The sequence below is a fragment of the Centropristis striata genome, chromosome 15 (assembly GCF_030273125.1).
Source record: "Centropristis striata isolate RG_2023a ecotype Rhode Island chromosome 15, C.striata_1.0, whole genome shotgun sequence".
NCBI lineage: Eukaryota > Metazoa > Chordata > Actinopteri > Perciformes > Serranidae > Centropristis > Centropristis striata.
The window spans coordinates 12,252,926-12,277,617 of NC_081531.1; the positions used below are offsets into that span (position 1 = coordinate 12,252,926).

Below are 24,692 nucleotides of genomic sequence, written 5' to 3' on the forward strand. Positions count from 1 at the left end.
GGCTGGGCGATATGGACCAAAAGTCACATCCCGATATATTCAGGCTGAATATTGATATACGATATTTATCTCAATATTTTTATTGCAAAGTGAGAGCAAACGTTCAGTCAAGGCCAAATATGAGTTTAACTGAACATAAATACTGTATAACAACAGGAGTACCTTTTTTTTTTTTTTTAAGTCAAAGCTCCATGAAGGGCAGATTTAAATAAAAATACATCTTAAATAAAATAGCCTATAAAATAAAATAGGCATTTTTTTTTCTGAAATAGATATATTTATATGAGAAAAGAATATCAAACATTACAAAAGAACTAAATATGACAAACCCTAGTAAGGGCAGCATTTATATATAAAAAAAGAAACTATATCGATATATGCGATATGGTCTAATTCCATATCACATTTAAAAATATATTGTTTTATCTTTCATATTGATATATCGTCCAGCCCTAGTCAATACTCAGCTTGACTATATTTAGGCGTCATTGTCATTCAGTGCAATCATGGTGGTATCTACTGCCTCTACTTATTAATAATCAGTGACATATCTTCCAAAAAACATATCTAATCAGCTTAATTTCCAAAGTATGTCGGTACACAGAAGGAATTTGACTCTGCTGTCCAGTGGCTCTGAATATCCTCCTTCCATACAAACATACAGGAATCCACTCTGCATATTTCAAGACAGATTGCTCCTACAATGATTGTGCTCATTGCAGCGACAGGATATTGTGCTCAGAAATAGTGTAAACCAGACAGTGCCAGTGTCCTGTTTTTATCACTGTAGACCGACTCAGCCAAAGTGCTTTGGGGAGAAGGACATCCTCTGACTCACCATATAGAGGAAACACTTCTGGCTGAGGCACAGGTTGGTCTCTGGCCTTGCTATCTTCCTGTGGGAAGAAGAGGAGAGAGAAAGTAATGAAAGGTTGATTGAAAACTTGAAAAAACTGTGAATCAAGTCTATGAGGAGGAGAGAGATTGGTGTGAACTGTAACAGACCCACACTGCCCTACAAAGCAAAAAGGCAGTAACTACGTAACTAGTAACTACTACGAGTGCAGAACTGAGAAAAATGACTTTAAAGTTATCCTGTAATCTAGCCTAAGTAGTTGTAGGTAGATTATTGGACAAGTGGCTGTTTTGTTACTTTATATTAGCTTATTCTTTGTACATATCAATCCTCATATTTCATTTTATATTTTAACCCTATTTTGCAGTTACTGTATTCTTTCTTTGTATTACTTACCAAAAACGTGGCACCATACCAAGTAAAAAGGCAGTAGATTCTCCAAAATAAAACAAACAATAAACAAAATAATTTTTCGTGAGGATGCCGCGAAATCAGCTGTGTGTGTTCACCATGGAAACAGTAACTTCATTGCGCAGCAACACGGTTATTTTTTTGTTAGGTAAAACATAACAAGAATACAATAATGGATGTTACTGTACTCTTGCTTTGTTTCACTAGGGCTTTTTGCAGTTACTGTACAAACGACTACCATTTTTCTCCAAAACGACACACATTTGAGATAAGATGTTTTGTCACATAACAAAGGATGCCTTGAATGTCATGAAAATGATAATAACTCATTTTTGACCAAAAATGCAGTTACTGCCTTTTTGCTTTGTAGGGCAGCACTGGCAACTGCTTTAAAGCTGCAGATCTATATTTTAGATTCCAGCCTAGATATCTGAATGTCCAGTTGAACCAGAATATATTGTGCTACAGAGAATGCAAACTTGATCTAAAATGTGAAAAACATCCTCTAACTTTACGATGACTTAAGTTTGTCAGCTGTCATTTCCTTTGTGTTTCTAAAGAGGAAATGGAAATATGCATATTTTTAGCTGTCGATAATAAGGTTACTGTTCTCTTAGCAGGAAGCTTTCTGTGGGAGAGGTTGATGAAGAGGATGCAATTAGAATGGGAATAGAAAATCTAATTGACAGCAAGTTGATGGTCATAAAGCATCTTAGCAGTGAATCTGATTAAAGCCATCATCTTTAAATACATTCAGTGACACTAATGTGAATGGAAAGCCTTTCTTTAGTTTACCCCTCTTCAGAGACAAGCCAGATGTCAGTGACATTTAAAGAAACAGCTAAAACTATGCTCTAATAAATGCACTTAGTTTCTGTAAACACTGGCCTCATTGCAGACTCCTTTTATGTTGTAGGATTGGGAAGAAAAATTCTAACATAGATCAACTTTATGAACTCACAGAGGGACAAAGAGTGTGTGATGAACAGAAATTTGACATACGTTTTGATTTTATAGTTTAGAGATTTTGTAAGGCCAGCTATCACTTTTGTTTTTAGTGGGTATTTGACTAATCCAGTTCATTCTGGTTTTGGAGCTCGCCCCTTGCATCTTAGACTTCATACACAAACAACAACAGACCATGACTTCCTGTCAATGGCTATCTCTGTACACCACACTGTGACAGATGGAGAAATGAGCAGGCAAACAGATGCTGTGCTGTGCTTTTGGCAGAGGAAGCAAATCTGAGCTGTTTTCACACAATGACCACAAACACAGCCTGTTTCAATGACATGCATGTAAAAATGCCATCATTCCTTCTTAGTTAGTCTTGAGGAATCTGACACGTCGAGAAAAATAAGTTGTTTGTGGCTTTCCTTTCCCATAACAAGTAAAAACAATGTTTTTTCCTAAGTAAAACATGAAGTACAATCATTTTTGAGGAAAGAAGTTAATAAAAGTTGACCAAACAAATAAAAACGTGTTGCGGTGCAACATGGTACCAACAGAGGGCGCCAGAGAGTAATAGCGGCTTTAATCCAAGGGAGATACCGCTGCACAGAAATCCCCCGCTCTGGTTGAAATGACATCAGCGGCCCCTCCCACCAACCAGGCTCCCGGCCCGCTGCATGCACAGGTTGTGTATGCTCTCAAAGATGTGTCACTCTGCAGATATTTGGCCATACTCATTGACATGCATGCACTCTTCTTCTCTCCTCATTCAGTCTGTGGTCGGGCCTACCTCTTGACCATGCAGCTGCTGACTGGGGAGATCCCCATCACACTGTCACATACACAGCTACATACAAATGTGTAACCCACTTGTATGTGTTTAAAGTATTTGTTTACATTTATATAGGATGCTGATTTCAGCTCGACTTCCACTAGACATTCCTTTACATTTGCTTTTTCCCCGTTTAATGGGGCAGCATCATCAGCTTATAAAATGATCTTCTGAGGCAGAGCTAAAATCTTTCCCCGAAACAATTCTGACTTTATTCTCAGAATTTTGACTAGTATAGATTTAGGCTATCACACCCTCTTCCATATGGAGCCCTGTGATTGACAACATAGCCAGTCAAACTGCCTTTAGGTTGGTTTTAGTGGCATCATCCCTTGGTCAGAGTTGAGCAAAGAGACTTGTGTTCAATCTGATTGGGGACATTCATTGCATGTCATCCATAATTCATCTTATTTTTGGTTATTTTTTTAGCCAACATGACTGTATTGCAATGTCAGTCTGCTGGTCAATACAGCACTTATGTTTAAAAGTGAATATCTTATACATCTAGATTGGCCGTGACATTTTGTGGAGACATTTATGGTGCACAGAGGATGAATCACTCTGAAATTGGACTTCCTATCTTTTTGTGCCACTATGAGACTTTTTGGTTTTAAGTGCAATATCTGGATGGCTATGAATTGCCAGATCCAGGCTAAAGGAGATGAAATGACTACCCTGACTTTTAATTTAGCACCATCAAAATTTTGGTTTGCCCCATGTACCTTTTGACCAAATGCACCAAAATAATGACATTCCTGTCAGCCACAGCTGTACTTTGTGATTAGTGCTAAGAGTGAACTATTAACATGCTAACAGGCTAATATTGCCTGCTTCAGCACTGTCATTGTGAGTGTGTAAGCATGCTGATGTTAGCATTTAGCAACACCTTCACAGAGCTGCTAACGGACTGTAAACTGTATTTGAGTTTGTTGTGTAGCCTCCTTACTAGTGCTGGAATTTACATACTTTTACTATATTAACTGTACTAAAGTAAAGTTTTGTGGTACTTGGAGCCTACTTTAGACTACTTGAGTCTTAAATTTTAAAAGTTGCTGCTTTATACGTTTACTCTGTTACATTTATGAAGTACTTTTAGCTGCACTACTTTTTATATAATCCTGGGCTGACCCACTAAACAAGTATCAAAAAATAGGCTCTACATTAACGAACTACTGCAATAAAATGCTCTTATGTTAGTATTAAAAACATAATAATATAATATTACTATGACTTTTGATACAATAACCATACAATACTGAGGAAACATTTAAGATTCAATACTTTTACTTATAATGGAGTATTTGGATTGTGGAAGCCTCATTTCTACATTGACTTTTGTACTTTTTCTTTCACCACTGGTAATAACATTATATAGCACTAACAGAAGGATCCTTTAGAACAGGGATGGGCAACTTAAATGCTGGAGGGGGCCACAATTTTTCATCGACACTACCACAGGGCCACATATAGGACCATGCACTTAACCAGATATGATGAAACTTCAATTTTAAATATGTTTTCAGTGCAGTAACTTAACATAGTTAATGCTCAAATGCATGTTTAACAGTATAAATAGGAATATCAAAGGTTTGAAGCAAATAAAAAATAACTTACTGTCATTTCTTTTTTTTCAGTGCAAGAACAGCAGACCAACATTAATTGCAAGACGTAATTTTGTGCGTTTTTACACTGCACTTTTAAGATTTCATGCTCAAATGCATGTAGTTATACTGAGGGCCACTTCAAGTGAGAGTGCGGGCCTTTTGCGGCCCCTGGGCCTCCAGTTGCCCATCCCTGCTTTTGAATAAGACGCCTAGTTGAATTGCAAAATTTGAAAGATGCTGCACCTGATGGGACGGAGCAGCCCAAACTCTTTCCAGGAACACCGTCCCAAGAAACGGCATCAGAGTGAGACCTCTTCTCTTTTTACCCTATCTCTGTTTTTAGAGTAGCTCGCCGCACGCCCGCCCCCCGAAAGGGTCAGCTCCCCAGCGCGGCCCTCTCATTGGCCGAGCGAGCCGTCAATCAGAGGATTATCCGTGTCCGGGTAGGTTGATTACGGTCTGCAGCGCTGAGCAGAGCGGGGCTGTGGAGTAGCCGTGCATTTAAAACCGCCCAGGGAAGACACCGCATTTACGAGGCTAGTTTAGTGTTTTTTTGCTGCCTCCGTCCCTCCCTCCTCGCCCCGGCTTCACTCTCTGCGGTCCACAATGAGTTGGTCGAGAGGAATGCAGCACCGGTTTACCTGAGCAAGTGTGTTTCTGTGAAGCCCACCACTACACACTTACTCTGCTGTGACTTTTTATTGCATTTAATTGGATGCCGCGTCGGGCTGTTGCTGCCACCCTGAGAGAAATAGGAGGACTCTTGCTTGTGTCAACTTGAGTGTTTGCCTTTAACTAAAGAATAGGTTATGTAGGTAGGCATTGCTTTTGGATACATCTCCGCCCCGTTGTTTACATGTTGTAATTGGATTTTCCATCATTTCAAGCAGCAGCAGCAGCAGCAGCAGTAGTAGCAGCTCAGAGTTTTCCCTCCTCCTCCTCCTCCTCTTGTTCCTCCGTCTCCTGTGTGGAGCTTTTTTTGTCGGGTCGTCCAGGTTGTGTGAGAAGAAGATGGGACTACCTGCCCTGGAGTTCAGCGACTGCTACCTGGACAGCCCGCAGTTCAGGGACAGACTCAAGTCCCACGAGCTGGAGCTGGACAAGACCAACAAGTTCATCAAGGAGCTGATCAAAGACGGCAAGGCGCTCATCCAGGCTTTAAAAAGTAAGTGATGGTGGGAATGTGTTTGTGTTAATTAACGGACATCTATCCATGCTGTGCATAGTGACAAAAATCTGCCCTGTTGCATGTGGATTTTTCAGAATAAGTCACAGAAGGGTTTGACAAAGTTGAGATGCCTTCAAGGAAAGAGATTTCTCAGAAAGCCTTATCTCAGTTACATTGGCATCACATGAAAAGCTTACACAGTGTGTGTGTGTGTGTGTGTGTGTGTGTGTGTGAGACTGATAAAGCACATAACAGAAGTTCAGAGGCATGGCGGGTGAATTTGAGTGAGCCCTGAAGCTGTCAGCACATTTGTTCCCATCAGCTTACATTATGAAGCATTTAGAGGCAGAGGGAGTTTGCGGTTTACTTTATACTCACACTGTACTGTGTCAAAGGCTGTGATGTTGTTTAATGTTGATAAGGGCTTTCATTACAAGAACGTCCATCCTACCAAACAGTTGTTATAACTGAGGAGGTGGTGACAGGTTTGGGTCTTTTGGTGATGTGAAATGAAAACCAGGACAGGTGGGTGGGTACCAGGCTTCTGAGCAGAGACGCTACATGGAAGGCTAGGTTCCAGCATGAAACTCTTATTGGTTTTATTGTGGTATAATGAGACGAGATATGTTTCAGCAGTTAAATGTGGGGCTGGCACTCATTGTGGGATAATCCAGCTGAACTGGACGTTATCACACTATTAAATAGGCTTTTATCACCGCTTATCATTCTAATGTACGGGCAAGTAGGAGCCTATTCTACCTCCTAGTAGGTTGTTATCAGCCCATCTAATAGCTGGTCGCATTTTTGTTACAATTCACTTTCAGTTTTGTTAGGTTTAGGCACTGAAAAAGACCACAATTTTGTTTGGTTTAGGTTACAAAACTCCTTCTCTGAGGTTTAGGTAAAAGTTCCTGTTTAGGCATTATAAAAGTTGGTTAAAAAGTAAAATAAATGTGCCAAAATTTAAGTTGTTAGACATATCAGGTAATGGCAGAAGTGACATAGTTGTTGTAGTACTCCTGGGTTTGTTTGACCCATCCAACAATAACCCAACCGTACCCTAACAACGACTTTTCATGCTTTATATTACATGACTTCACTGCCCTCTTTGCTTTCACACTGTAACTTCACTTCCGCCTCTGCGTAGTTCATAATAACTATGGTCACTAGAGGGCGCCGCCAACAATACACGTTAATTTAGCAGCCTATTGTAAGAGTGGAAAACAACCTGCTGGACCTACTAGTAGGTAGAGTATTTATGGAATGATAACGGCCGATAAATGGCAATTCAAATGTCTAACGACAGAATATTATGGATTATCATACGCAACTCTGAGGATATGATGACACTTCCCTACAGTGGCCACATTGCAAAGTACGAAAGTTATATCATAACTTACCACAAGGTCTGTATAGTAGCTGTTCTGGTCTTGGAGACTGTATAAAATAAAATTGAAATACATGATTTTTCATGGATTAGAAGTTCTTCAAGTGCTAAGAAAATAGGAAAACAGTGCTTAAGTTGACTTATGGTGAGGTTGTTCTGTCAAAATAAATTGTATTGATCAAGGTTAAGACCTAACATTCAATCTTATTATCAAATTTGATATTTGATACCAGCTACTCAACATCCTCCGGCTAGTTGAAGTTGATTTGTGTGTTTTGACTTTTGCAGCTGAATATGGATATGGTTGACATCTTTCTATGGAACTTGTTTTGGCATGAAAATAGACAGGTGAATATATGTTAAAATGATTTTATCCATGTACTCTATCTATATTAATTGGAACAGGAACTAAACTGGCAGCTGTTTCAGCTCTGTGTGTTAATTTGCATAGTGCCACGCTGTACACACACTCCTGCTACTATTGTATTTATAGTGTATTGTTCACTCTGCTCATACTAACATAGTCAAATCCTGTCAAGTCTGCAGCCTGCTGCTTAACCTGAACTTTCCACCCCTGTATTATTGGCTGTACCTTTTTAAAAACAAAGTTGCTCAGTCCTCTGTCATCACAAAGCTGGGTCAGCTGATGCGTGGCTATAAAGACAATTCTGCTTTTGTCCATTGGTGAGATCTAGAAATCAAACAGCTCGGCCTGGTTCGCTGCTGCTGCGATGAGAGTGAGAGTCATTTGCTTGTTCTGTGCCATTGTAACAGGGTGCTGCAAGTCAGCAGCTTTTCCTAGTTAATCTTTTTATACCTGTACTAAACGGCATCGTTGCCCTTTGCTGGCCCATGAGATGAATCAGTTGCAAAAGGTCTTGTCTAACAGCACTTTGTAGTTGTCGATGCAGCCGCTCTGTAAATCTTCTCTGCTGCATCTTTCAGCACTCCTCTGCTTGTGTGGAGGCATTGGGAGGATGTGTGACTGTCCTGGGAAGCCTCTCAAGTTGTGTTAGTTACTAATTGCTGCTGGAGGAGGAAAGTCTCCTGACAGCTTTCACATGTGTTTCTCTTGTAATGACTACATGCATGTTACCACAGACTGAGAGAGTGCAACATTTAAAACATGCTGTTCACAACTGGAACAGTGCTACTGGTGACTCATTAAAGCCTGTTGTTCTGCTGCTGCCTTCTCTGTGTTTTCAATAATCACCGGTAAAGGGTTGGGCGATAAAACGATATACACCGATGAGACAAAAGGATTTTGACTGTTGTCTGTCAGGTTTTTTTATATCCTGTTATACCAAGTTCTCTGTCTCTTAATGTCTTTGGTTCTCATATGATTGCTTTATAGACATAATCGGTTTGCAGGATTTTTGCATTCATTTAATGAGGTATGTTGAGTTGAGTTGTCAGAAACTCCTTTTTAATTTGTTTTGTTCATGCCAGAAACAAACATTACTTTTCCTATTCTTTAAACAGCTGACTTAATTGAATTTACTGTAAATCAATGTAAAATTACATGCATTTTTTTTTGCATATGTAATTGTTATTGACATGAACACTTAGTGGCCAGAGGCCGAACCAAATCTTTCTGTTATCTGGTTTCACTAAACTTAATTCTACAAAGGTCACACCAAGATGCTTATCAACTCGGTAGGTCAACCCAGATTGGCCCGATCTGTAATGAGGCGGTTCATGTAGGAGAAATGGTGTTTACAGCATGTCTACTGGCAGCGGAGTGGTATGTTTCAAACACAACGAGCAAACTTTCATATTGGAGAATTACAGGAATGTTAAACATGTAATCCAGGCAAATGGTGCTTTCAATTCAGACTTTTTACACATCTCCATCATCACCTGCTTCAGAGCATGTTAGATGTGCAGAATGAGTAACCATGGCAATGTCACCCGATAAGAAGTAAGAAGTTTTTTTTTACCAGACTGTTGTATTAGACTGCATTAGTTTTAGCGAAGTGTATCTAGTAACTATACTGAGTGTATATCCATATTGCCCATTCCTAGACTGTACAGCACATTTCTGTTATTAATTATTTTATAACAGGTTTGTTGCTGATGTTGGTTTCTATAACTAATGATGGTTGCCAAGTACAGAGAGCATGGTAATATATTGCATAAACTGCACTTATGTATGTAATGTATTATAATCAAACAACAGTAAGAGGAAATAACATCAAATGTTGTTTAAAAAGTAATAATTCAGAATAACATCTTAGAATAAAAATACAAATAAGTTCTTTTTGTGATACTTTTTTAGTTTTATTTTTACTGATACTGATATCTGTGATAAGCTCGCTTCTCTTTTCTGTTCTTATTCAACATGCCATTGCTCATAATTGTTATTTATTAAATAGAGAAAGGCTTCACACTCTGGCAGGTTTAAAGCAGCTCCATCCTGTTTGTTGGTGTCTGACTGGTTTAAGTCGCAATTCAACATGTAGACACACACAGTTTCGGTATAGACTTTGAAAACCACAAAGTCTCCGTTGAATAAACATACTTTTGACACTCACAAAAGTTGGGATGTTGTCGGGAACATGAAAAAACAGAATGCAGTAATTTGCTAATCCTGACATATTTTCAATTAAACTGTCAAAATTCTTTTTTTAACTGATGTATTTTTAGTTGTGTTTTAACCACATGCAAAGCAAGCACAGCTGCTTAAACTAGAAGACGTTACCTTTCAAATGAAGCGTGCATACCTACATGTATTTTGGACCTATGGTTCTTCTGTGGCTTCAGTTTGTTTTTGTTCTAATCCTAACCCTCCCATACCCCTAAACCTATCCGGGCAGGTGGGTTTTAATGGGTTAACATTCAAACTGTTTTGTAGATATACTCTGTATTCTGAATTTGATCCATTCTGCTTTTATTTATGTTTTACACAGCCTCCTAACTTCTTTGGAATCTGGCTTGTACACACAGACACAAATGTGTATATGTGTGTTAGCCAGATGTCATTTAAGGGCAGATCTAGCTTGTTATTACGGAGCCTGTAGAAATGTTTGGTTCTCTGCTCCACCTCTGACATGACACGGCTCAATCAGCCAAACAAACCCTAATTGCCAGCTTGGCGTTCACTGGTGCTGTGAGGGGAAACGAGACACCGTGTTTAGACAGTTTATGTGACACCGACACATGATGTTACCATGTTTTCAGCTCAAAGTGTAAAGAGCAATAGGACTGTTTTTAACTTTATGTCACGTGACCAAGGAGAGTAAGTTTCCTGTCATCAAAACATGGGTCTGGTTCAGCCTCCGGCCCACTTTAACATCAGACCTATGTCTTTATGCAGCCTCTCTTTTTATTTACCATATATCATCATATCACCAAGACATCTTGCAGAAAGCAATGTGTAAGATTACCAACAAGATCTGTTGTGTGGTGAAGTCACTCAAACAGCCCTGTAGCTTTCAAACAAAAAAAATGGGTTTATTATGAGGTTGCATATATTATCATTACCATAGCATACGATTCATTCATCCACCCATCCATCCATCCATCCATCCATCCATCCATCCACCCATCCATCCATCCATCCATCCATCCATCCATGTTTGGGTTATTCTACGTTTCAGTGGTGTTAAATTACTAATTTCAGGATAAAAGACAGATTTATTATGATTAATGGATTTTTTCCAGACATAAAATACACACATTTTAGGCAGGGGATATTTAGTTCATGTGTGGACACCTGTTTTAAACACAGAAATACTGAACAAGAAGCAGCTTACAACCCCCCTTAACAGAGTTCAACCTAAAGTCAAGCAGCAGTGACATGTCCGTAGATCATTTACTCAAAAATATCATATAAACAATCCATGATTGTGGTCATAAAACAATGCTAGAACCCTTAACGATACATATCAAATGCCTATTACTAGCTCGGAAGGCTCAGCCGTCATGGACTAGTTTCTCACAATGAGGTCATCGTCCGCTGCACTGACAGAGCTGCTTCCTGGAGTAGGGATGTTTTAGTCTGAGAGTCATTGTACCATTAAGACACGTTATGATCACACTGTCATGCACACACACACACACATACACGGACACACACACAACAAACACGCATACACACGTGTTACAGAAGGCATGACATATCATTTTACCATATAGATCGTTTTTCTTAACAGTTTAATAGAGCTTTTAGGGCCCGGAGGCCTGAAACATGAGAGAGCACAGCTGCTTAGTTAGAATCCCTTGTTAGTGTTGGCTGTGAATGTGTGGATGTGTGGTTTTATATTTGTGCACGTATGATGAGACTGTGGGTACAGTGCATTCCTTAACAAGTATTTTCATGGCCTAGTGACCTCTTAGTGCACTGAATAGCCTGCAGTGTGCAATCTGAGAGTGCGTGTCTCCTGACCTTCAACCAGCTGATGAGATGATGCTAATTGATGGTGGCTTAACATGTCAGGAGGACAGATACACTGTCATAAAGAGATGTACAAGGACAAGACAGGGGCAAAGATACAAATGGTGGACAGCCTAAGACAGCATATAATAACCATGAGTCTAACAGATTTATTCTTAAAGGGATAATTCTGGATTTTGACATTAAGTTGTATTAAATATTTGCCAGTAGTGTAGCGATGCAAAGCTAATAGCTAACTTTACCGAGCTCTGATGTTGAAGTAATATTACTACCCACTGTCATTGTATTTACTGGCTTTTTCATTAAACAAAATGGTGCCAAGTGAAGTTTCTGATATGCACAAGGACTGTTGTTTTATGATGTAAAATCACAAGATGTTTGTGGTGTAAAACCTTGTAGTTTCGTGACCCTGCCAGCTTGCAGAAACTATCTATTCTACGATCGGAACGGACAGAAATATTGGCACTCGGCAGGTAAGCTTTACATCCACTACACTACTGGCAAATATTTCATACAACTTAATGTCCAATATCCCACACTTTCATATTCGGCAATTGTTTTATATTTTGAATTTTTCCTAGCCACAAAATAATTTTCAAGTGGCCCATACCTGTTGTAGAAGTTGTGTGCGTTTTGGATTGTATATTTGATTACTTTGAAGCAATTTAAAGTTTGAAAATCTCATAAATGATAAATTATAAAGTAAGAGAAAGTTAAGATAAGGATATATTATAATATTCTTGCATGAGTCCCAGTGTCTGCTTTAACATATCATTTGTCAAATGTTTGGAAGCACACCATCTCAACTTTGCGCTAAAACCAGCATGTTGATAAATGTTGAAAAGAACCTTTAGCTATATGAATATTCATACCAACATTTGGTTTAAACTTGATAGATATCTTTTAGTAGTGAAATAGTCAAATGTTGTAAGTTTTAAGGTATTGCATAAATTATTATTTAAGCATAAAACAAAGTAAACTTGAAAGTTTTTCAATTTATCAATAGCTAAGGCTTGCAGTCTGTCTTGGTTTTGAACAAAATGGGCATGCTGAACTGTAAAATTTCCAGCGACTATTTTAGCCCATATGTAATTGTCCATATTCAGCCAATAAAGCATTGCCTGTAGCCATTTGGATGAATAGTTGATGCCTAAACTTTTATAAAAACATCCCACAGCTAAAATTACTCTCCAAGAACCACTGCTATATGAAAATGACATGGTAAACTAGTTTTTCTTGCACTAAAAAATACAGTATATACATCAAAGGCTTGACCCTGAAAGCACACACATTGTTGAGGCATGTGTGCTGAGTCCTGTGCGGCCTGTTGCTGGTTAAAAACAGCTCTCCGCCCATTAGCACTGTCTTGATAATGGCTTCGTTTTCAGGCGTTCACCCTGGCTTCAAATCGAACCATTAACTGCCCCTAGCAACCTCACAAACAAGCCAAGAGCTTGTGTGTGAATGTCCCAGAGAAGGAGAGCGGGAATTCTCTGCAACCAACCTCCGCTGTTGCAATCTATATCTCCCTCAATCTTCTTCTGTTTTTACCTTCCGTCTTTGTTTTTCTGCAGCCACACACTGTGCTGTTGGTGAGTAATAAGAAGGGTAATAGCCGTCATTGGGTGGCTCGGCTGTCAACGGTGCTGATAGATGAGGGTCACACACACACAAATGCACTGCACACCATAACTAATTCTCAATTATGGCTGATGGAGGGAGTGAACCTTCTTTTAAAAGGGTCCAGAGCAAAGGAAGGGTTTGCGCCGAGGGGCAGAAGAGAGAAAAAGAGTGTGCGTGAGAGAAGGAAGAGGTGGGGGTGTTGTCCTCTTTCACAATGGTGTTTAAAAGCCGACATGGCCTTATTTTCTACCCGCCTAGAGAAGCACAGCGATCTAGGCTGTGGAGAGAGGAAGGAGAGAAGGGGAAGGGGTAGAGGATGGAGGAGGAGAGAACCGGGGAGAGGAAAGCAGGACGGGGTGCCACCGTCTGAAGACATTCCTCTGCAGACATCACATGGGAACAAAAGAGGAGACAAGTGTATGTGTATGTGTGTTTTTATGCATGCAGCATATTGTCTGCAGTTATTAATATTCTGGATTTGCACATACATGTGGGTTTCCCATTCTAAATGTACATTTCTGCTTGTAAGAAGATGTGTGTGTGCTCAGTGAACAGGCACATGTGTGTGTGTGTGTGTGTGTGTGTGTGTGTATGTGTGCTGCCACTGCAGTACAGCACAGTGGGGGTTGGGGGTCTTCCTCAAGCAGTGACGTAGCGTGGAGGAGAGGGAAATTAGGGCACGGCGGAGCCCAACTCTGGTTCTATTGTTGCCTCGCTTTTGTCAGAGCAGACTGTCTGAAACACACACACCCATACTCTCACCCACACACACAGTCACTGACTTTTATTATCATACTGGATCAAAATTAAGCTTATTTGTCCTTATAAAACAGAAGACAACACCCACATTCAGGATTTTGCAATAGAACACATTATTTGTGTAACTGATCATCTGTTGCAAAACACTGGATTTCTGTTCAAGAAAAAGCTTAAACTTAAAGTCACCCACAGACAGGTGTAAAAGTATGTAAAACATACACTGCTACACTTGTACTACACATATTTTGATTAGCATAGTTTTGTAGTTAACCTTGAGAATGGGCTGGAAGCACATCTTCTCTTCTTCACTCACTGAGAAATTCTGTATCTGTCCTTGCTGGCGCCTCGCCCACCATCGCTGCTCACACTAAGCTGAAGAGTGAAAGATCAGTGCAAACCAGGTGTGGCTCATGATCTGCAGGCTGCAGAGGTAGTGTTGGCATTTGGTTGATATTCTCCATTAGAGAAAACATCGGTGGGCCTCAAGACTCGAATGTGGAGCACAGAAATAGTGGACTAGCAAATATATCAGAATGCTAAGTGTAATTAGCATCCTGATGTTGAGGGCTGGATATTGTCTACAACCTCACCAAACAATACGCATCACAACATCCGCAGTCATGGTTTCTCATGCCACTGTTACGCCAATGACACCCAGCTATTCCTGTCCAACTGACCCTTACGGTTCATGTGGCCACAATTGCCAGATCAGACCCTACCTGACCAAAGTTGGTACAGGCCCTCATGGTGTCACAAATAGACTAAGATGAATATTATTGACTTTATTAATCCCACAACCTCTGCATTTAACCCATCCTTTTTTACACACAAGTGAACAACCATGCAAGGAGCAGTGGGCAGCACATTACTGCGCCCGGGGAGGTTGGGTGCCTTGCTCAATGGCACTGAAGTCCATGACTTGTCAGTCCTGGGATTTGAATAGACAACCCTCCGGTTACAAGCCAGATTCCTAACCTCTAGGCCATGGACTGCCTGACTACTGCAACTCTCTAGTGGCAGGGAGACCTGTGTGCAACCTCTGCAGATGATCCAGAATGTGGTGGCACGTTTGGTCTTCAGCTACAGCTCCTGCCTACCTGAGCTCCTTTATTCAGGTCCACAAACCCTCCTGCTCACTATGCGCCTCCAGCAAAAGACTTCTGGCTCCTCCGCCACTGCAGGGCCCTACGTCCCAAACTAGACTCTTCTCCTCTGTAGTTCCCCTGTGGTGGAAAGAACCTCCAAACTCCATCCAATCTGCTGAGTCCCTCTCAATCTTTAAGAAGAGTCTAAAGACCCAGCTCTTTACTACTACTCTTTACACCTTCACTATAATCTATATGAATGGGGAAAAATAGTACTATTTGCACTGCCTGATAGCACCTATGTCCTTCTTTAAATGTACGTCCCTTTGGATAAAAGACGCTGCTAAAATGACATTGTAAAATACATGTAGATTTTAAATTATTTTGATGCTCAACACAGAATTTACTACAACAGCTGTTTTTCTTTAGCTTTATTATTCTGTGTAACAGCGATCACACAACCAAAACATTTAAAATTCTGGCCTATGCATTATGTTGCATCATACATGAACACACATATATACTTCTTTGGTTAAGGTTGGATTATGGGAAAACTCCCATAAGTTCCATCAACAGGTTGCATTCATTAAGGACAGCTATGTTGCCTCATACATGTATAATTGATAAACTCATTAAAAATCTATTGGGGTCATAAATCGGGTCATGTGACTGTGTTTTAAAATGCACTTCTAAGCAAACAGATATGTTGCAGAAATGGCATGTGTATAAACACAGATCGAAAAGCTTGCAGAGCTCATAAGAATCACCACAGAAGTAGATCTTCAGCCAGTGCGCCGTTTCATGACATTAGCTGAATCTTTGATGTGGCGTATCGGCCCTGGACTCCAGCTGGACTGAAGCTGGTAAATATTTTAGCTCTGGGGCTTATTTAGTTGCACTGCTCGGCAATGATACACTGACTCAGCCCATGGATGCACTATGGTATTACTTACTTGTGTGTTTTATCTTGTGACAATATGGGACTTATTTTGGTGGTATGTAACCTCCACTATAGGCCCCAAAGATGCATGCAGATGTGACAAGATGACATGTTTCCTGTTTTCTAGGCATCTATTGCTGCTGCAGCTCCTTGCCCCTAGTTTACTTTGGCTTCAGATAATCTTTTGTTTGGCAATTGTTTGATTGCATATGAAATGTACAGTATGTCTTTGGACAGAGGCGAGAGGAATTGAGATAAACAAAAACCTTTAGTAACATTTAAGAGATTTACAGGATTTAGTAGTAAAATGTGTCATCAGGGGAACTGAAAGAGGAACTGCAATTTTTTTTCTTCTCATGGCATAGGTATAAATACACTAGTGCAATGATTTAATTTAAATGGCAACATTTAAGAGTACATGAAACTGTAAAGAAGGAAGTGGGATTCACACCTACACGAGTATGTTTAAAATTTGAATCTGTTAACGCTTCAGCACATAGAAACACATCCCCGTCTCTGATGGAAATGTTCCTGTGACACTTACAGCTAATTGCAGAACTGTAAGAGGCATCTGTGGTAGATGTACATAGATGACTCATATCTGCTCAACCACAAGGTTACAGTTTTGTTTTAAGAGAATACAGAAGACATTTTAATTTCTTTAAAGCTGATCTTGACTGAAATAGACTGTGCTTTACCTACAGAATAGAACTGGCTTAACCAAAATGCACATACAATATAAAAAGCTTTTTTTGTAGCACTGGCGCCAATAAAGTAACGCTCTTCTGTTTGCACAAATACATTCCTTGTGATCATCTTATTATCTGAAAAGTAATTTATGTAGAACATCTTAAACTGACAGTTGAGGTGAGCAGAGTTAATCTGTCTCTTTCAGCAGATGAATGTGCAAACAGCCTTCCAGTGTCAAACTCTGCACATGCATCATCCTGCACAGAGCAGGTCAAACAGTCAAGTGAGGAAACAATGAGCAAAACACATTTTGAGAGAGAGAGGAGAGTTTAAGGAGAAGCCATGTCTGCGTGCATGGAAAAAAACAGTCTACCTGTTTTGTTAAAACATATAAATGATTCCTACACATTAACCTACAATTGTGAAATGTAAAGAAAAGCGAGAAAATAATAAAAATCCTCCATTGCTGAGTAACTGTGGGGGAAATAAAATGTGTGTCTAACTTAAGATCATTTACAACTGTATCCTGACATGAATGTGTGCACTTTGAGCCTCTGCAGCTGTACGTAAGAGACACCCATCTTCACAAGTTACAGTGATGTGTTCAAATACACACTCAGCTCAGTCCTGAAGCAGTTGAGGTGAGATAATGTCTTCTGTAATCCAATGAAAACCAACTTGATTCAAGAATGTTCCTGATTCAAGCTTCAGTTTCTTCCTGCTGCTGCAGCTGTTGACCTTGTTCGCCCTTAAACATAGAAATATTTCCTAAAAACATCAAAACTTGAACAAATGTGATTGATTTTTAGACAGAATATCACTCCAGTAATACATTTGTTGCTTAGGGACAAGCACAGTTTTGCTGCCTACACATGAATTTGATCAAATTAGTGTACTCTGAAGATCATAAAGCACCAGGGGTGAAGCAGGAAGAGAGGAGGGAAAATGAACTCTGAGGAATGCTCTTTAACTTTCTGCACATGGCTACCTGATCGCTGCTGTCTGGTCATAAAAGAGACAGCTGCGCTTTTCACAGCTGCTTAAAAACCTGCTTTTACTGCAGGTGGTTATGGACGCAAATTGTTTGATTGGAACTGGTTTGATAACAGATGGAAAGCGGTGAATCATCTGACACCCCACCTTCAACTTCCTGCACAACAGAAGCTTCACAGAATCAAGTTTGCTTCTTACTTTAAAATTAATGACAATTGGAACAAAGAAAAAGGGTGTTATCTGGTTCTGGAAGCAGGATTTGTTACCATTGATATGCACTCAATAAAATGGAAAAAAATATATTTATCCATCTATGTTTTCCTGGCTACAACTCTGGACTTTTCCAGAGGAGTTGAAAGAATTAGAGCTTCAGGAAATGTTTTGGGATGTGTTTTAATTTGACTGCCAGCAGGCCCCCAAGAAGGGTCAAGGGTCACATAAATACCGTTTCTGTATTTGAGTACATCCGTATGTGCTGACTCTATAGATCTGACCTATCAAGGCAGTTTTTCTTATTGTTTTAGTGGCAATAAACCTTATCTTCAGTGTCGCATCTCACAGCTGGATGATACATAAAGTGTCACAAGACCTGAAAGACTTTGCAGAATTATATGATTGTTGAAAAAGGAGAATATGCTTCAGTATAATAGTGCCATGACTATCTAAACAGGAAGCTTCTGACAAAGGTTAATTATGGAATACCCTGGGAAAGAAATGCAGGTTTTCCTATCCTACAGGGAAAAGAAATGTCAGAAGAAGACAGGGAGATTTATCTGAAGCTTTTAAACTTGGATCTTCACCCTGAGGTAATCATTAACTCCTTAGCCTGCAGTGTTGAGCTGTCAGTCCCGAATTCAAGACGTGTGTGATAATGAACTCTCAGCCTGCAGTGGAGTGAAGGTGTGGCTGGGAGTCGCTACCCTTGAACAAGAAACCTTAGCCTGCTGCCCAGATCTGTTTCCAGACACACAAGGAGGTGAGTTTGCCTGGCAGGTGTGGCTTAAATTGGGCAGAAATACACAAATACTCCCACACAGATATACACGCACATGCTGACACATGTTATTGATAAAATAGCTATTTTCCTCCCACATCAAAGCTCTTAAAGTGAGTCAGAGCGGAGGGAGAAGAGGCAGTGTGTTACAAGTGAGAGGCTGGCATGGTATCCAGCCTCCTTTCAGGGATCTGTGGGTCTGGACGTTAGAAGGTGAAAGCAGGTTGTTGTTGTCCAGGAGGGACGATACTGTCTTCGGTGCAGGAGAGAACAATCCTTCATTGTTGGGTTTAAGAAGCAACTCAGATTTTATGTGAAGCTCCAGGGTTTCAGTGTTTCGATTCATTGTGGGAATAAAGGGAAAAAATATTTTTTCTTCTCCCTGGCTACTTGACATTATGCTGAATTCATTCACTGAAGTACTGAAATTAACAACTGTTCTTAAGTACCAATTTTAGGTACATATATTTTACCTTAGCACTCTTGCCTCACAGCAAGAGGGTCACCGGTTCGACTCCAGCCTGGAGCTCTTCTGTGTGGAGTTTGCATGTTCTCCCTGTTTCAACCTGAGTTCTCTCCGGGTCCTCCAGCTTCCTCCCACAGTCCAAAAACATGCAGCTTAGGTTTAATTGGTGACTCTAAATTGCCCGTAGGAGTGAATGAGAGCATCTCTGTTTCTGTCCTGTGATAGTCTGGCGACTAGAGGGTGTACACCACCTCTTGCCCAATGGCAGCGGGAATCGGCTTCAGCCCCCCGCAACCCAAGTTCAGATAAACGGTTAAGGATAATGAATAAATTAATTACAAACTATGATCTTGCATACAAAACATCAAATGAGCTTCTAAAATATGTGAAGCTAAACTTTAAAATGACATCCTCCGTTCCGTTCAAGATGGGTGGGTGGAATGGTTGATGGGTGTAACAAACCACAGACCTTCACCCAAGAGACTGGTGTTTGTGTCCCGTGTGAAACTGTTCTTCTTTTACCCTAACCTTAGTGAAGTGGTTTTATTGTCTAAAGCCCACAGTTTCCTGTGATAGCCACTGCGCATGTAACTATCACAATGTGACACACTGTCCCTGACATGTTCAAAACTGATTCAAAAGGTGCCTTGTGTGTGACAAGAAATCTGTATATAACAAGTTACGATTGATCAAATACATCACTGAGAATCATTGTATCCTATTTCCCCTGAACAAGAGTCCAGAGTTCAATGCAGCCACAAAAAATATTGTTTTCTTGACTAACAGAAAGAAGAAGGAAGAAGGCTTTCTGGGAAATGTAGGATACAGAAATATACAAAGTAGCTTGAGGGCCACACCAAAAAGATCAGCCTCAAATCTCCAACATGGATAATCCATTAGATATTCATAAAACAAACAGCAGTATTGAAGATTCAAACCGATGGAACGAAGGTCATGTTCTGATCTCAATCAGTTGTAAGATTGCGGTTAGCGCCTGCTGCCTGCTGAGCTCTCAGGACACCCTTTAATACAAGCCTTCTTTGTTGGATTTCTTCCTTATTTCACTCTTGGTGTTTTTCGTTGTAAATCCATTTCCATGGACCATGAGTTTAAAACTCTTTTTTTTTTTACGTGTCTTGCCTGAAGAAAGTTTATGTGTCCATGGAGGAAGATTGATAAAAATGATCCCTATCTGCACAATAAACAGACTGATTGTTGGGTTTTGGAAAACAAATAACAACATGGAACATTTTGTTGCCTTCTCAGGGAAAGGTGAACCCACAGCCTTCCTTTCAGTGGTTATCAAGGACAATCAGGAGTTTGTTGTTGGATGAGGGATGATCCGTGTGAAAAAAATCTCTCATTTCATGGGGTGTTAGAAACCTGATATATGACTGTACTTATACAGAAGCTTGATGTTCTATTATAGCTCATGTTTCTGGGAACGGTTTATTTCAGAAGGCGTTTGATTTCAGTCGCAGTTTCATCTTAGATGTTTCTTTCTGGCAACGATATCACATCCTTTTATCCCTCCTCTACCTTCCATAAATGTTTTAGATGGAGGCATTGAAGCATGGTGTTAAAGGGGGTAATGATTAACTTGTAAAATGAAATGTCAACATCCTTCTCCACCTTGAGAATGCTCTTTATCACCGTTTAATCTGCCCCCAGGATACTCATGAATGAAAGGCGAACAAGTCTTTAAAGGTCTCATTGTTCGACTGGACTGACACTGAAGGAGACAGTTGACCTTCCCAAACAATGATTCTACTTTCTCCTCCTCTTCCTCTTCCTCTTGCTTCCCATTTCCTCTTCCGTCATACACACACATTTCCACATATAAACCTCACCCTCCTTCACCTTCTTCTCCTCATCCTCCTGTCCCTCCTCATTTCCTTTTGTCAACCTGACATGGAAATGCCTGTTAGCCTTCTTCTCATCCTGCTTCCCCTCTCTCACGTAACTCTGTTTTGCGTTATTAAAATAGGATAAGTGCTTGCAGAGAAAACCTGACTTGGCCTTTATTGGAAAAGTCGTGGCAGTTGAGCGAAGGCGTATTAAATGAAGTGCAGGAGCCTCTAACTCTCTCCATCGCTCCCATTGTTTCATTTAGTACCGTGGCAGTCGTGACCGCTCGCTGGCCGGGGCCTTGTGATGCGTTTTTTTGCCAGAGGTTGTGTTATTTTTACAACAACGAGACATGAGCAAACCCCCGCTGTGGTGAAGTAATCATACCGGGCATCAGTCCGAAGCAAACACAGAAGGCTAGTGTAATGATGTGATTCAGAAAACTACTAGCAGTCGCTAGATTGTTAGTTGTTCACCACATTTCTGATTCCGAAACACACTTTGAAAAGTGTATTTCCATGTGTGATCACACGCAGTCAGACATTTTCTATTTATATAACTGTAATATACTGTATGGGATTCTGTGCTGGAGATTAATACAAAATGGTTTTAAACAGGAGCGGATGCACTGAATTATTGAACACAATTCAGTGACCCGAGCTGAGGCGCGCCCTCTCTGTCACTATTGCTGTCCTGGTGTGCACTAGTGGAGAGTCAGCAGTCTTTGCCGTGGAGGCAATGGAGAGATGGAAACTGCAACAACAAGAGAGCAAGTAGATAAAGAGTCAGTAGTCTTATTCTACTGTATGCTCAAAGTGAATACAGAAAAGTATGTGGTACAAATGTATGAAAAGCTGGTGGAAGAAGGCAAAGTGTCAGGTTTCAAGGCATTGAAATGGATCCGACTTAACTCATGGTTGTGCTGACTAAGGTACAGATGTGCTTACTCTTAAAAAAACAAACAAAGCAGCTGAGGACTGTATCCTTGTGTTGGAGACTTCTTTTCATCCATTTTATTGAGCTGCAGAGGAAATGTGTCTGTTTGGTACCATGGTCCAAATTAGACAGCAGAGTTGTGTAAATGGGTACAAATAAAAAAAAAGGACTGGGAGTTATGATTTTTGTAATTATCGATTTAATCTGGCTATCTGGCAATCGTTTGGTCTAAGAAACATCAGAAAATTGGGAAAAATGTCCCTCCGTCAACGGTGCCGCCTGCCACCATCAGGAATTCATTCACACACTGATGAACGCAGCATCAGGAGCATTTGGGTTCAGTATCGTTCCCAAGGATACTTTGACATGTATTTCAATGCTCTACCATCTGAGCCTCAGCCGCTCTTTAAAATCCAAGGTGATGTCTTTACACAAACCTCTATTCTCCTGGGTGAAAGTCTGCCATTTGTTCGACCTCCCTCCTGCCCCGAGTGTGATATCCGCCATTTAGGTTGAATCCCGTTACCACCCCTTACCCCTACCTCTCTGTCTGAGTCTTCCCCTTGCCCCTCAATACAGAGGTGATGTTGTTAGGGTTAAAAACATTCCCCTAAGAAATGAAACACCCCTCCATCATCATCATCATTGACGCTTGCGGACTGTTACGCCAACAGAAGTGGCAATTTTAGTCACAGACGTAATGATTTAAGCCGCATCAACACAATCCAGAATTACTCGTCATGTCAAGGGTTATCGGATAACTTATCTCAACAAATAGCGATAGCAGCTAGCTAGCCACCTACACGAAAGGAGCACCGGAATATTAGCATCGGCTACGACTAACTAGTGATTAAAAAAAAACTTGATTAGTGATTCACAACAAACTTAACAAATTAAAAAACGCTTGAACATAGTATCATTACACGACTGCTGTGATCAAAATGCTGAAATACTTACATCTGTGTGTCTCCTTGGCTCGAGCCATCGCTGCCTAAAAGTTTGCCGGCCGGCTTTAAACTTCGGTGACAGGTTATGCAGAGGATGCTGAGAAATTCCTTAAGCCTTTCCTTTCAAGTGTGGTCCTTCGGAAGCTTCATTTCAAGGGATACGTAGTCCTACGCCTTGGCCCTAGCCCTTAACCCAAATTAGAATTGAGAACGCCCAAAAACAAGGCGGAGGGGGAAGGGGTTAGGGGTATGGGATGGTAATGGGATTCGGCCTTAACTCTGCATCGCTGTCAACCACTACTACTAAGTGGCAACGGAGGAAAGTCAAAAACGTCAATGTGAGATGTATTTACACAGAGGTGACCCACCTACTGTTACTGTACCTGCCCATATACATGACTATTTATGACTATTTACTATTTATTATCATCCTTTCATCTACCTCCACTGCTGCTTTACTATACATTCTTTACTGTATATATTTCTATAACATATTCATTCACTGTATATATCCTATAGCATATTTGATTCATGCCTGCACTATATTTATATACTCTGTATATGTTCATACCCTTTCACTTTACTACTCTGCACTTCTGGTTAGATGCTAAACTGCATTTCATTGTCCTAGTACTTGTTACTTCAATGACAATAAAGTTGAATCTAAATTTTTTTTTTAGGGGAGACTAGTCTGAACTGCAGCAACCGAAAGGAGAGTAAATATTTGACCAGGTGGAGCGAACCACTGTTGCAAATGAATAACTTGTTAAGAAGGGGGTTTTGTCTGTTTTTTATACTACTTTTAACAGTGGTTTGGTTTTACTTGTGTAGTTTCTTTTGATACATTTCTTTAGTAGGTTACTGTTTCCATCTCAGCACCAAAGCACTTGTGCAGTGTTTGTCAAGGAAAGGAAGCGTGCTACTGCTCAACTTCCACCACCTACATTTTCCCAGCTGGCTGAGGGATTTGAACTGGCAGCCCTCCAGTCACAACCTATTATATACATGTAATGAACTGATTTAATACATTGTCACACTGCCCCACTTTCCCCCTTATTGATGTTCACCTCATATTGATGTTTAGGTCTGCAGAATAATTTAGCAGCAAGTAACTCACTCTCTATCTGTGTGTAAGAGACGGAGCATGTGCAAGGGTGGGCTGAGGGGAAGACTCGTCTCACTGCTGCCCAAAGCCAACCCAAACAAACCACAGTCCACTGGCATGAAGAGCGAGGAAGTGTGTGTGTGTGTGTGACAGTGTTCGTGTCTGCGTTCAGCTCCCATCCTGCTCCAAAAATAACCCCCTGCTAAGAATATTTAATCCCCAGGTTAGCGCTCTCTCTTCCCCTTTTGCCCTGTTCTTTATCACACCCTCACACATTTGATGTGGATACTGTACACACACTTGGTCACACACACATGCACGCAGGGGCGGTGTGTGTGTGTGTGTGTGGGGGTGGGGGGTGGGGGGGGGGGTTCTCCTCTGGTGTAAAGCCAGCCAAAACTCAGGCTTAGTGAGGGTAATCTGTTAGATGTGTGCTTGTTGTATTCTGCCTGTTTTCATGCGTCTGGTGTCATTGTTGGGGCTAAATTGGTCGGCATGCTGGTGTCTGGCTCTGGCTTTGGCCTGGAGGATGAGGGAATCTCTGTTATTTATGTGTTTAGTATTTTTTTTCCTTAGAATTTGAGAACTACATTTTTATTTTTAATGATATTTTAGATTCCTGATCACATCCTGCAGGGACACTGATGGGACTCGGGGTCAGGAGGGCAAGCCTAGATTAATGCTAGAGATGTGGGGGGGAG

At 40.6% G+C, this 24,692-nt stretch overlaps 1 protein-coding gene across 1 annotated transcript in view; it reads left to right on the top strand.

Moving 5' to 3' along the window:
- The first annotated feature begins 4,997 nt into the window (after positions 1-4,997).
- The window catches only part of LOC131987276 (rho GTPase-activating protein 26-like), a 120,734-nt gene continuing 101,039 nt past the window's right edge, over positions 4,998-24,692 (top strand). Inside the window, exon 1 of the mRNA XM_059352472.1 lies at positions 4,998-5,819. Coding sequence (XP_059208455.1) covers positions 5,666-5,819 — 154 coding nt within the window. The 5' untranslated portion in view covers positions 4,998-5,665. The remainder of the gene's footprint in view (positions 5,820-24,692) is intronic.